We start from the raw sequence: 14,925 nt of genomic DNA on the forward strand, positions 1-14,925 counted from the left end.
AAATGCATGCAAACTAAATTGAATTTAATTCGCAATAATGTCACGTTTTTACATGGCATAGGCCTATATGCAGTTGTTTGATTGCACGCATGTTTGCATTTTGCAAGGTCTATTTTCTTACGTCTGTCTGTCCCGCCTTCAACACTTTTACATATTGCCTTCAGCGCTGCGCAGCCTCAGGTCAGCTCACTTCACCTTCTTAGCGAACGGTAGTGTCACACGAAGTTAGCTAAACTGCTAGAATGAGCAACAAAAAACAAGCATCTTTAGCAGGTCACTGGCCAGAGTGTTTGAGTTGCGAGAGCCGCTGCAGAGATTTCTTACAGAAAAAAGTCACCGTTAGCTGCACATTTTAGTGATGAGGACTGGGTGTCAAAACTTGCGTGTGACATATTCGGGTTGCTTAATGACCTCAACCTGTCACTCCAGGGGAGAATGACGACTGTCTTTAAACTGGCAGATAAAGTCACTGCATTTAAGCTTGATTTGTGGAGACGACGAGTGGACCAGGGTGTATTTGATATGTTCCAAACATAGTGGGGGTTTTGGGAGAGACTGAGACAGGGCCCTTTCTCTCGCAGCTGGTTGCGCTCACCTTGTTGCGCTTTCAAATGAGTTTGAGCGTTACTTCCCATCCTCCAAAGATCCACGGCAAACCAATGAGTGGGTCCGCAACCCATTTGTCATTATCCCGAATAGTCCTAATTTGTCAGCGCAGAAGGAAGAGCAGTTGATCGAAATTGCAAATGACGGTGGTTTTAAGAGTGTGCATAAGGAAACCTCTCTGGCGGTTTTTGGATCAAAACCAAAGCAGAATATCCTGAGATAGCCGTAAAAGCGCTGAAAACGTTGCTACCATTTCCCACCACGTATGCGAGGCCGGGTTTTCGGCAATGACTAAGACCAAATTGCGCAATCGACATTTCAAACACACTGAGTGTCACTGTCTTCCATCAACCCCAGATGGAACCTTCTTGTTGCAGGGAAATAAGCACAGGGCTCCCACTGATTATATTCGTAATGCACGTTTAGTTCCCATGTTTTGTTCCCATATTTTGTTAAGCATGTTCACACTTATAGATGTAGCTTCAAGTTGTTCAATATTCATAGTTCATATTGTTTAATTTTCACTTCAAGTTCACGTTTTTCACATGTTTAAGAGATCGTTACCTTCACTGTTCATACATAACTGGAGCTAGTTCTTTCCAAGTAATGCATGCACAACACATATGGAACATGGAACCCCCGACCACCCCCCCCCCCCCCCCAATACGGGCAAAGTGCGGGCAAAGTTTGCACAGAAATGTACGATTTTTCCCATCCTCACCGACCTTGTCATAAAACTTGTTTAAATGATCAAACGACGCCTCCTTGCTTCTCAAACTTCTTTGACCTGAGGCCCAGTCAAGGCATACTTTGGGGTCATAGGGCCCACCTACATGAACCCACCCCCTCCTCCCACCCCCATCAAATTATCATAATGATATCACAATTATTATTTTTATACTATATTGCTATACATGCACTTCAAAACAGTCAATGTTTAAAGTGCTAAGATTGTTCACAAAAGTTTGTGAAAACATGCACATCAGAGTACTGCTTTACTAATGTAAAATATAATTAGGCCTACAATAGTTTCATTGTTTTTGCATTGTTGCATGATGCTTGCATGAGAAATACTTCTCAAAACAACAGTAGTTATATGGGTGCCGTTGTTTTGGGATGTTTCCCTCATGCAAGCATCATACACTGATAGAATATTCATATGCTAATTACATTTCATTTGAATGCCTGAATGTAAGGATTCAGGAAACACAATACCAGCTTTTGTGAATGGTAAATGGCGGATCAGATCATGCGTAAATCACTGATCTGGAGATCTTTAACCATCTTTAACTAAGACTAATTAATAGCTTTTGGCTGACTTTAATACTTAATGCCAAACAGTGTTTTATATAGTCTGTGCTCTGTTTTTTATGGAAGTTGCATAAATCCACGTCGTTCTATTAAATGTCGTTTCATAATTAAATAGCCTTCCAATAGGTTGACGCTTAGCTTTGCTACCAACGTGCACACGCATGCATTGAATAAACGCCCATACCACGACTTAATTCTATGCCTCTATGTTTGATGACACCAAACAAGTATTTCCTACTAATTGCAGAAATGTTTGTTTTCTTTTTCTGTCCGCGGCTCCTTGATCAATTTCGCAGCAAATTATCAGACGATGGCCCGGGAATAATTTCACTCAGACCATTGTCCACATCGCGGACCGCGGCCCATAGTTTGACAAATGGTGCATGCTGCCATATTAAGGCCTATTTACGGTGTGTTTTAGCCGGGTTTTCGCATGGAAGGCTCTGTAGAAATCTGACACCCTATTCAACGAAGTTAAACTGAAAGAGCGTGCCGTTCACAGACACCAGAATGAACGAGTTCACAGTAACGTTCATCAGGCAGTAGTAGGCTAATACAGTACGTTCAGTTCACGTTCGCTCAAAATATGAACGAGTTCATGGACTTTCATTCAATGAACGTGTTCAGGCTGGGGTTCAGCTACACTGGGGAGGGGGGTAGCTGAAAGTTGACATCTGCCCTGACTGAATAATGAAGCCGAGGCCCACTTGCGGCACCGCAGTGAGTTTGTGGGCTACCGTTGCATGGTGGGAAATGGAGTATTGGTGCGTGCAAAACAGCAGCCGGCGGCTGTGGCCTGCGGGCCGGTTCTAATACTAATCAAATATCATCCCGGGGGACGTAGATAAATCATTCGCGGGCCTTTGATATGTCTGATGTAAGCAGTTTCATTTAGGAGGCAGGTTCAATACCCACGTGGAGTTATTATTTAGGTGTGGCGCTCGTGGACCTGGACCAGTAATTCAAGCACTAAACATCAACCTAGGCTCGGGAGAGGGGTATGCTTAAATGGACTAACTCACAAGAGGAATTAATAAGTTGAACAATTGACAGTTTTATTGCCTCCAAAACAGTAGTGTGGGTACACAGCATTGAATGGGCAAAATATAAATTAAATGATAAGGAAGAGCTCTTCAAACAAATAAAATATGAAAATGAAAGGAAACTTAGAATTCAAGCTCCTTATCCCTGTACTGATTCAAGAAAGAGTTCAAATCCTGTATGAAAAGTGTTTTTAATCCCAAAGTTCAGTTCCTTGAACGTGTGTATCGATTCCCAAAGTTCAGTTCCTTGAATGTGTGCGGATATGACTACGGTGTTGAGTCAACAGTGTGGAAAATCTTATCTGGTGTTCGATGAAGGAATGAACAAATCGGTTGGCCACACCGCATCCACGATCGTTCTCAGTCTCACTGGGCTGGGCTCGCCATCCGGGATCCAAATCTGATCTGGTCGTTCAAAAAAACAATCTACACAAAGTGCAGAATAATAAGAATTCTGTTCTATTTATATTCTTCAACATGAGACCTCATTAACTTCTTTCTTTTAGAACATCTTCTAATGTGTAACCAATAACTAAGGATGCACTTAAGATTACATTGAGATGACTGACTTACATCACAATAAACAATACAAATGAAATATAAGCAAATACATTACTTATAAGCATGTACTTTCAGTACAAATAAACGAATTGCATAAATGAAACAACAATAATGTTTTTAACATCATTAAGCAGTGTGCTTATCTATTTTACACTTCCATTCACTAAAACATTTTCCCTTTTAACCTTTTCAAGGACTATTTTAACATATTGCATTGTAACATGACTATGAATTAAATATTACAACCAACTTATTCAAAATATACATGTTTTTATGAATTGCATCCTTTCCTAGATGGCTAGCTAGTGTTAATTTCGTCAGACGAGACGAGAGGAAATATGTTCGTCAACGGCCTTTTTTTTCATGACTAAGACGAGACGATGACGAGACGCCAGTATTGTCCTGAAACACTGACTAAGACTATCTTAAGATGCATTACTGTTGACGAAAAAAGACGAGACTAAAATGTTTTGCATGAAATAAAAACTAAGATAAAATCTCTCTTCATTTTCGTCTACAAAAGACAGAATATCTAGCTGTTATGTTTTCAAAATATTCCAAATGAGTTCATACGCAACAGCTTTCCTGTAGGCTAGTCTACGTGCTGTTGCTGCAACCCTGTGGCTGCAACACGAAACTACATGGAACAAGAACACTGGATATTTCTGCAAGAGTTAGCAAGCTAACTACCTAAGCTTTATGCCACAATGCTACATACCCAGAAGTTGAAGCTTCTCTCATACAAATTAACATCCCCCAGAATGTCCATACGAAAATGTTCATCATGTAATGTCAACTATTTAACTAGTTAGACTGATGATGCAAAGTTTGCTAGCAAGTAAGCTAATATGGAAAGTTCGCTAGCAAGTTAGCTATGGCTAAGATGGAGAATCTGATTGGGGAATGTGTTGTGTTTGGGTGCATATCGCCATCTAGTGAGGCGGAGTAAAACATTGGCCTATGACTGTTTCTCAAACATTTTCAGTTTCAGGACCACTAAACTAACCCTAGCTAAAAAAAAAAAAAAGATTAGACCTACTTCAACAGTAGCCTATAATTAGTCTACACAAAAGGCCTACTCAATGAACCACCTTGCTTATTGTCTTTGCACTTTGCTATTGTGTGGATTCATACTGTATGATTTAAACTGGCATATCTTACATAGACAGTGTTGAGGAACTGTTTTTACATACAAGTTGGTTCAATATTGCAAACAACTCATCTATATTATATTTTACCACGTCTGCTCGCGGACTACTTGGGATAGCTTGCGGACCACCAGTGATCCCCGGACAACACTTTGAGAAACACTGGTCTACGAATATGACAGTGGTCCAGTCAAATCTTTTACTGTCTATGGTCAAATCCCAGCCGAGCTATAACTGTAGCTCGACTTACCTGTGCATGTAAACATACAGACTGACAAAAAATCAGAATGAGTAATTATAACAGATGAGTAGCCCTGTGGACACACAATATTGTTGGAAAATTGAGATGTGTGAAACACTATTTGACTCAAATGGTAATCAGAAATAATTTGTTATATAAAAAAGACTAAAATGTGTTGACTAAAACTGACTAAGACTAAGATACCTTTAGTTTTCTTTTGACTAAAACTAGACTAAAATGACGACTTTTAGTCGACTAAAACTTGACTAACAAAAATGATATTTGAATGACTAAATATGACAAAGACTAAAAAGGACATTTCGTCACAAGACTAAGACTAAGCCTAAATTAAAAATAGGTGACAAAATTAACACTGTGGCTAGCTAGTAAGAAACTAGCAAAACGTGCTTTACTCACCGGAATTCCAATTTGCTGTAAACTCGACAGAATCACTTTTCTTTCTTATTCAAAGTTGAGTGTGAGGTAGACTAATATCTTATGGATATAACTAGACGTAAAGTATTGACTTTTCAAAAGTATTTCGTTATTATTTATCTTCAAATCCGGGAGCTCTTTCAGGTGCACGTTCACAGGAAATATATCGCTGGTAGAGAGAGAATGTTTGCTAGTAGCAAAGATCCTTAATATACAATGTACATACTTTATCAACCGTCTCTGCTAGTAGGATGCTCTAGTCTTCTAACACATAGAGCGCCCTCCATAGGAAGATACATGTAATTGCATCTATATTAGTTGACCTAATTTTATGAGGGTTACACCGGTATTTATTTTTTTGGTGGCACATTCATGGTCCAGTGCATGTAGCGTACTACAGACAATTTTGACATTTAAATATGTCATGCATATTTGTATTTGTTTGTCTCCAGTTTCCATCAGAAAGTGACAAATCTGCAAGCGGCCACGTCTGTCGAAGAAACGTCATCACTCGTGAAACGTTACCAACGCAGCCAGTTAACATGGGTGCCAGTTGCCATGCAACACCAGGCACAATTTCCCCCCTTCCTTTCGGTTGTCCTTAAGTCTTTTTTTTTTACTCAGTAATGGATGGGATTTGTGATGTAGCGAAGTTCAATACTTCACTCAAAATGTAATAAAGTAAAAAATAAAATTCCCCATTTTAAAAACTACTTAAAAAAAATACAAAGTAGGCCTACACAAAAAAAAACTACTCACTACAGTAACGTGAATAAATGTAATTTGTTACTTTCCACCTCTGCCGACAGATTGCAGATCGCTTGCCCCTCCAGACTTCATGAAAACTTTGTTAATTAAGGGTAGATCATATCATTTCTCATTTTTATCATATCGTAACCTATGCTATTAATAAATTCATCCATGTTGAAGTAGCCTAAATGTTACTGTGATGTGTTGTTTAGTAGGAATTGTAGGGGATGGAGATGGAATGCTTTATTTTTGTGCGCATAGCAGGTGGCAACACCATGTGACGGTCATGCATGTACTGCTCTGTGTAGTTCCACTGGTATTTCGCTGTGTTCATTAGTGGAAACCCATGTAAGTCCCTAAGGCGGAGGTTACGTTATAAATGAGCTATGTATTCATGATGGAACAAATAGTAGCCACTGAACCGCAACTGCTAGATACACCTTCAAACATCAATATGTGAATGTAACTTTGATCAAAAATCAATCATACATAATAGTCTTGCTACATGAAATGTTACTTGGTATATTATTGTATGTGGATATGTTTAAATGCTACTTCATGATGTTACAACATATTACAGTATTACATGGAAAATATGCCTGAAATCATGGAAAATGTTTCTACTTTTAAATTCTTTATTCTTTCTGGGCTGCAGGACTCAGGAGTTTACAAGCCTCTGTACTTCTTGTTGGCGTTTGTCCTTTACATCCTCATTATTATAGTCAACTTAACTTTGATCTTTATTGTGACAGTGGATAAAAGCCTCCATGAGCCCATGTACATTTTCATCTGTAATCTGTGTGCAAATGGACTTTACGGGACTGTTGGTTTTTATCCCAAATTTTTGCTGGACTTGCAATCTGATATTCACATGATAAGCTACAGTTGGTGCCTGCTTCAAACATATGTGATTTATAGCTCTGCACTGTGTGAAATGTCAGTTTTAACAGTGATGTCTTATGATCGCTATGTGGCAATTTGCAGACCACTGCAATACCACAGCATTTTGACTCCACGTGCCGTGTCAAAGTTGCTTGTATTAGCCTGGTCCTTCCCTCTTTTGTCGTCAGCAATAGTTTTTCTCCTTACTTCTAGAATACCCATTTGTAGATCTTACATCCATAAACTATTCTGTGACAATCCTTCAATACTAATGCTGGGATGTTATCAAGCAATAGCCAACCAGGCATGGAGCATGGTGGTTATTACAGTATATCTTATACAGTTTGTCTTAACTTTAGTTTCTTATGCTCATATTGTCAAAGTTTGTACATCATCCAGTGAGGGTAGAAAAAAATTCAGTAAAACTTGTGTTCCGCATATAGTGGTTATGGTCATATATATTGTGACTGCATTGTTTGATGTATTTTACAGCTGGGATGGTTCACTAAATCTTCCAATTGGTGTACGTAATGCATTGGCTATACAATTTCTGATTTTTCCCCCACTATTAAACCCATTAATTTATGGCCTCCAACTTCCACGGATTCGAAAAGTACTATGTAGACAAAGTTGTAGACATAAAGTGTGTTATCTTAGAAATAATGCATGATTGTTGTTTGAACCATGTCCTAGTTTGATTATTCTGGTCTTAAATGAAATGAAATAAGAACGGCTTAATTAGTTGAGGGGACACTGTGACTAAAATTTTTTTTTTCACAATTATTTATTTATCATTGCTTTTACTTTTCCTCTAATATTTATCTACCCATCATTATTAGTTACTATATTTACTCAGTTTACTTGATCATGATTTGATATCTAACAATTGAAATTAATATGGCCTACAACAGAAGTTATGAAATGTATTAAGGCAGAGACAAAGTAAAGTTGGCCATATTTAAATAAGAGCTTACATTATCGTATTGGCCTATATTTACCTTCCAATATAAGAAGACATAAAATTGTCTTGAATTACTTTGTTGAATAGGTAATTTATTATTTGTCCATATCGGCTGAATTTTGTGAATAAACAGTACTATGCAAAATATGAATCATTATTACTATTAGGAGGACACTTTAACAAGACAAATTCAGTTCATAAATACCAAGCGGTTCTACTGTATTCATACTGAGGCCAAAAGACCTCTCTACGGAGCAATGAGTTAACCATATCCCGGAGTGAGATCTTTTTCTATGCCTTAAAACTTGGTGCTGGTGCTGTGATTAGCATGTACATGATGTCGAGCAATGGCATAGTTTATGTTATGTGTATGTATTGCAGTCTTGTGTTCAGAGATGTGAGTCTTTAAATATGTTTTACTTTGACCAACATACACCAAACCACAAGGACATTTCAATATATTTAAGCACTAAATGAGTGAGAGTGGGGTTGGTAAAGGACATCCCCACGGCTATTATTTTGCCATAGGTACGAGGCCAGTGGTGGAAGAAGTACTGAAACGCAAAAGTTGTTGAAGAAGGTGTCTTTATGATAAGCTTCATTTCACTTGCGCAGACGCGTAGGCTACATTGAATGAGTGCTCACATTACTACCGCCGTAGGCTATGCCTCTTTATGTGATCACACACAATTCAGAAATATTTCCTAATCTGGAAAATGTTTCTTTTTTTTCAGCCAGCGGTTCTATAATAGTTTACAATCTGTGCCGCAAAAGATCAGACATGTGACAGAAGCATGGGCATAGCCTGTAACTTTGATGATCCGCGAAGCAGTTGCATCGGAGAGGAGCCCCTAATGCTGCAGATAAGAGACAGAGAAAGGCACAGAACACAGTTGCATGTCCAGTGTAGCCATGGGTCTGGTGAATATACACGAATCCGGCAAAACTACCGGAAGTAAGCGGGCGCCATTACTGAGCTGTTGCTGGGTAGCATTGCGCCAGTGACTCCTATTTTATTGGTTGCGTCCACTGGGACCGTGTTCTGTTTTCAATTGTTCCAATACCAGCAATAAAATTACCAGTTGGAAGAAAAAAAACAATGTGAGATACACAAAATACCCCGGGTCGACAGCCTCTGTCTGGTAGCCTAACTTTACCATACGGTTTGCACTAGAAAATGCTACTTCCAGTAGCAGCAACTGGAATCCATGCAATTCCACGGAATTATTTTTGGAATCTGATCCCTTATCATACCTGTTCATTCGTACTCGTCGCTCAACTTATCGTGACTAAATTCAAGATGGCGGCGAACAGTAAACTTCCTGAAGGTACTGTCTGTATAAATCGTCTTGTACATAAACTACCAGTGCTTTTTCAAAGTTCTTAATGTCTCGTTTTAAATGTCAAGGCCCTCGGAAGTCTACCAATGAAGTGTGGAGCTACTTTGAGCCTCGTAAATGGTGTAAAACAGTGATTTATTTGCATGGCTAGGCCGATGCCTGAGGCACCCCATCGAAAAACTGTTGGTAGCATCGGCTAACTAGCGACCTGATCATGTTTCAACACACTTAAGGTCGATATCACACCGGAATTCTCCTTTAACTCATTGAATGCCAAGCTGTTTTCGGGAGCTTTGTCCTAGAGTGCCAGCAATCTAGACCATTGTTGATGATTTTTGTACAGCCACAGCATATTCTGTGTTATAGCTATGAACACATACATTAAAAGGTTAAAAGGTGAGACTTTAAGCTCTCGGTGGGTGCAAACCGTGTATTTCTACACGCCTCTGTTCCTGAGAAATCCCAAGCTAAACAGTGGCTAGTTTTCATCAAAATCGCTGTTTTTTTTCTAGAAATGGAGATATAACGTCTTTCATGAAATATGAAGTGTTGCCTGTAAACTTTCCGGGAAGTGATCAGCGAGACCTGGCAAGACTGCCACCTAGTGATAGACCCACAAAAATGGCCTGGTTTTGAGATGACGTGCATGCGTCACTGATTCTACCCAAAGCGGCAACCCAGTTATGATAAAATGTCCAGATTGTGCGTTTTCATGAGTTTTCGATCGTCATATTTCATTTCCATTCATCACAGAGTTCCCAAAATCACATATTACGTGTGTTAGAGTGTCTAGTTTCGTAATTTCAAAAAAAGCTAAAAACGTAATATTACGTTTTTGGCACTCAACGCATGGGAAGGAAACTCAATAAGTTAATCAGAATCAGCTTTATTGACCAGGTTTGAGTACACAAACAAGGAATTTGACTCCAGTTAATCTTTGCTCGCAAGTACAACATTCACTTAACATATAAGGATAAAAAATAAAAACATAAAGGAGTAAAAAGAATGAAAACAGAACAGTAAGAATACAATGAAGGCAGTAAAAATGATGTCTATGGGGGGGGGGGGGGGCACGTCCTTGTTGTCAACAGACACAGGATAGCAACAGGTTCTGTACGTTATCTGACCTAGTCCTTTTAGTTTTTTTCTCCCAAACTCCATTTTTGAAATAGCGCTTTCTTAATTTAACTATTTAAACTACTCAACTATTTAACTGTTCAGCCATTTCAACTGTCAGTTGTTATCAACTATGACTCCTGCCAACTGTTTCCAAATAAAAGTTTGTTTGGCATTTTATGTTAATATACAGTATGTTTATTTTCATGCACTGGTAATTTCCTCGAAATTACATTTTCTAGTTCAGTTACTAACTCAGTTACTTTTTGGAACAAGTAGTGAGTAACTATAACTAATTACTTTTTTAAAGTAACGTTCCCAACACTGCATGTCAAGCTGCTCACACAAGCTAAAGTTGATCTAGGAACATTCATTGAATGAGAAAAAAGTAGTGTTTCTTCTAGAAAATGTTGTTGGCCAAAATAAAGTTACAATGTTCACTTACTTTATTAACTAGATGTACTGCATAGCGGTACAAAATATGACCGCCGCTCAGTCCTGTACATCCATTCCGCGAAAATAAATCATATTAATGAATTTGTCTCCATCTTCTACTCCATCCCCCACTCTTGAAACTATGTCACATCTATGAAACTCCCGCCCTGCGTCCTGATTGGCTGAACCATAAAGTCGGTTGCAGAAATCACTCTCAATGGAAGAGGTCCCAGATGGATGTGAGTGAAGCTAGGCGGAGCTAAGCGGAACGACATTCATCTGGCTATTGTCAGGTTAGTTCATCACAGTCCATCCATTGCAACTGGACTGATGAAAGGTACACCTGTAGGCTACATTGTATTTGGGAAAAGCAGAGGTAGCAGCATAATTTATTTATTTATTTATTATTAAACAAAACAATCCCTGTCAGTTCCATGCAGTTTTCAACAGCTATCAAGAAGAGAGGTCATGTCATGGATTTTTGTGAATGTTTCTTCTTCTACATATTCATAAGTTTAGTCATCTAGTTCATATGATATTCAGCTTTATTGTCAATGCACAAATTAAATACCAGTAGTCTAAAACAAAATGCCGTTTTACCCAGTGGTGCAAATAACTGACATGTCCAAAAGGGCCTTCATGAAATGAGTTGTGAGACTGTTCATACACATTTTAACGGGCCAAGTTGAAGAGCTACTGTCCGTTATTGTTTGTGCAAATAATATGCTGATTTATGTTCCCTTGCATTTTGCAACTATGAGGTCCATGGTTAGTCTGGCTTTCGCCAGACCAAGCTCAATCTTTTGACGCAATCTTTTGATTTTCACCCAGCCTACTCCATGGTAGGCGCCCGATAGAAATATTGTTTAATTTTGCGATTGAGATATCCACGCACTAGCGCCCCCCCTGCGACGTGTTCGCCCCCGGTTTCAGACCTATTCTAAATGCAAAAATGCATAGAGGGACAAAACCGTGGCTGTTAACAAACTATAAGCTATAGGTAGGCCCTATGCTAGGCCTATTACACAACACAAATTGTCACTAGGCTATGCTGGCGACCCAAAGAAAATCTCCTTTGGGAACCAATGGCTTACAGTATCAAGCGGACTTAAGCTGCCACCTCTTGGCGAAAAGTTAATAGTTTTGCATATCAGTAGTAGGCTTATACATTCACGTAGCTGTGTGAATCACAGAAAGGGTGAATGAAGTGGACACTTCTAAACTAACCCAACCCACTGTACAGTAGCTCAAGGTCTGTGGCTAAAGCAGCCATAATTAAAGCGTTATCATTGTTTAGATACTTCACACACACGTGTTTTTTAATCGCATAGACTACAACTACCAAGCTGGAAACAAAGCACATCGACTCCCCTCTCACACCCTAAACACGCACTTCGAACAAACAAAAAGCGCCTCAGTCTCACGGTATAGCCATAGGCAAAACTGTATCTGACTGGTGTAACGTTGGTACTAAATCATCCATCGCAAAGAATGGTTTTTGTAGCATGTGCAAAAAATATGTGTAGGTACAGCCCTGCCCTGAATACATCTCAACGTGCGCTTTAAAACATCTGGTTTAAATGTACATACATTAGGCTGACGCATTTTGGAGATGTAGATCACGGGTGCGTTAATAAATCTACATTGCGGCGAGTTGACACAAATTATTCACTTTGACGAATTTATGTACCGGTAGTTTCAGTTACTTTACTTTGAGCCATCGGCTAACTAGCGCCAGATTTAGGAGTGCAGGGGACAAGCCGAGATGGGCTATGAGACATACGTTCACACTCGGTATCATGTTTCAATACACTTTAGGTCAATATCACACCGGAATTCTCCTTTAAATAAAGACCTTTTTTGTATTATTCTCGTTTGAATAAGGTTTGTTTTTAGCTAATGTGCATGTTAGCTTTCTAAGGTGATCTAGCCAGTTAGTTTGTTAACATTGGTCATTCAAACTGTGTTAAGCAGGGTGGGAATTTTACGGCGGCCACGTCGTTGCCCCTTGCGTTGACCGTGATGTCCCTTTGAAAATCGGAGGTTCACAGGCCACTGTGGCCTTGGTGCCCATTTCTTTCTATATTCTGCTTTGCATCAGACTAGCGATTTTTATTTAGCCTATGGCCTGATTAAGCTTAACATTCACAACGCAAATTAATTTAGTCTATGTTTTACGCAGTGAAGAATGTGACAGCACACGGCAAGAAAGAAAGTGCGTCCAAATTCACCCATTCTTTGCTGAAATAGCCTATACTCCAGTAGCCTACTCTTCACAAAGATATTACATGTATCACATCACACGAAAGAGCTTTTTCTCAGCTTTTAAACGATGTTAGCCGCAAGTCGTGGTAAACGGTTCGCAAGAAAAGTAACCTTAATTCATCATGTTACATTCTGCGCCCATCTCCCTACCCATTCATCTCGGTGGAATACTTCACGAATTTTTCCCGAACACATGACATGACAAACCATATATTAGATTATACCTTACTCTTTTTCAGAGCCAATGCATGACCTATGCTCTCACTGTGGCTCTGATACACTGCCCGGTTCCAATGAATTGCATTGGGTAAGTAGGCCTCGAACGTTCCACCGAGCCTGAGGGGTACACTAACCACTTCCGGGATTTCTCACAACGCGATTTCTCACACTGCTGTGTTCCCCAATGCACTTAATCACACAGGAAAAAATCAAACAGAGGACAAACGTTTCACCGTTTCCCCAAAGATCAGGGACTACGTCGACAATGGATAATAAACATCAGAAGGAATCCTGGTCGTAATTTTAAGGTAAGTTTTATTATATGTCTGGTGCTGTAAGGCTGAGCCGTCTCCATAACTAGCTTGTATCGCTAGCAGCTAACTAGAACTAGCAAGTTTTAATTGATAGATTAAGGCAGAAAGACAGGTTGTTGAAATATACAGCCTAGTCCAAAATTAGTAGTAGCCTATGTTATTAAAATCTACCATCACAGATTCACTAGTATAAGTATATTCTGAGTGACCTTGTTAGCTTCTAGGCACAAGCTAACCTAGGGAACACGTACGTCACGTCAGTTTTCCTAGCTAGGAGGAGGATGTACAGGAGTGACATTGAGTCTGATCAATAAAATTATACATGTATAAATGCTTATATGAGTACATTTTATTTGCTGATGCAGATAAACACATACACAAGTGTGCTCGGAGCATTTCCTCCCAGACTGCCTTGGGAAAAGCAAGACTGGCATGACCAAGTTGAAACAGACCAGAGAGGAGTGTTGTTTAGATGAATTAAGTTACTAGTTTGTAATGCATTTATTAACTGTGTAGTGACAGTATTTCTCTGTTGATGATTTCCAGTAATGTTTCCACGGATCTCCATGATCGACAAGGTGTAATTGGTTACATGAATTGAGCATGAATATCCTTGTAAAAGACCTAATGTGTCCATCAATATGTTTCTCTTATACTTCCAGTACACCCCCTCCGCACCCAGACCATGAATATGCTGCACTGCCTCCCTCACTTCAAGATCAACTTGAGGAATCCCGCAAGACCATCGGTGATCAAGAACTTTTCATTTTAGAGCTTCAACAAAAACAGTTTTTGATTTCAAATTTTCAAGGTGACGATAAACAGATTTCATTTTATACAGGGTTCCCAGATTATGATACATTTAAAGCTGTGTTTATGGCCCAGAAACCTACTGCAGAAAATATGGTGGGATCATTATTGTTGATCTTTGTGAATCTATACACAACCTTTACCATCATTATTGTTCATCTTTATGAATCTATACACATACTTTACCATCATTATTGTTCATCTTTATGAAGCTATACAAAACCTTAACCATTATTGTTCATCTTTATGCATCTATACAAAACACATGGATGATGTCCTTCATAACTTTATAATTTAATATACCGGAACCAGAACAGGCCGGAACATCAGAAAACATTAAAAAAAAAAAAAAAACATTGATAGGCACACTGGTCTAGGTTTGTAAAGGTAACTTTGTACATAGAAGTTGGTATGGGGAATAATGTAAAAAGGCCTGCCTACTGTAAGCATGGAAAAGGAACCAGATCAGAAAACAGGCCGTACAAAAA

The 14,925-nt window shown here is 39.1% G+C and overlaps 1 protein-coding gene across 1 annotated transcript; it reads left to right on the forward strand.

Annotated features, from left to right (window-relative positions):
• The first annotated feature begins 6,690 nt into the window (after positions 1-6,690).
• LOC121683447 (olfactory receptor 6N1-like) lies at positions 6,691-7,735 on the forward strand. Its single transcript, XM_042063083.1, has one exon. It carries the CDS (start codon positions 6,691-6,693, stop codon positions 7,645-7,647), a length of 957 nt encoding a protein of 318 aa, XP_041919017.1. The 3' UTR covers positions 7,648-7,735.
• Positions 7,736-14,925: the final 7,190 nt, after the last annotated feature.

This window comes from Alosa sapidissima, chromosome 15 (genome assembly GCF_018492685.1).
Source record: "Alosa sapidissima isolate fAloSap1 chromosome 15, fAloSap1.pri, whole genome shotgun sequence".
In the NCBI taxonomy this organism is placed as follows: Eukaryota; Metazoa; Chordata; class Actinopteri; order Clupeiformes; family Clupeidae; genus Alosa; species Alosa sapidissima.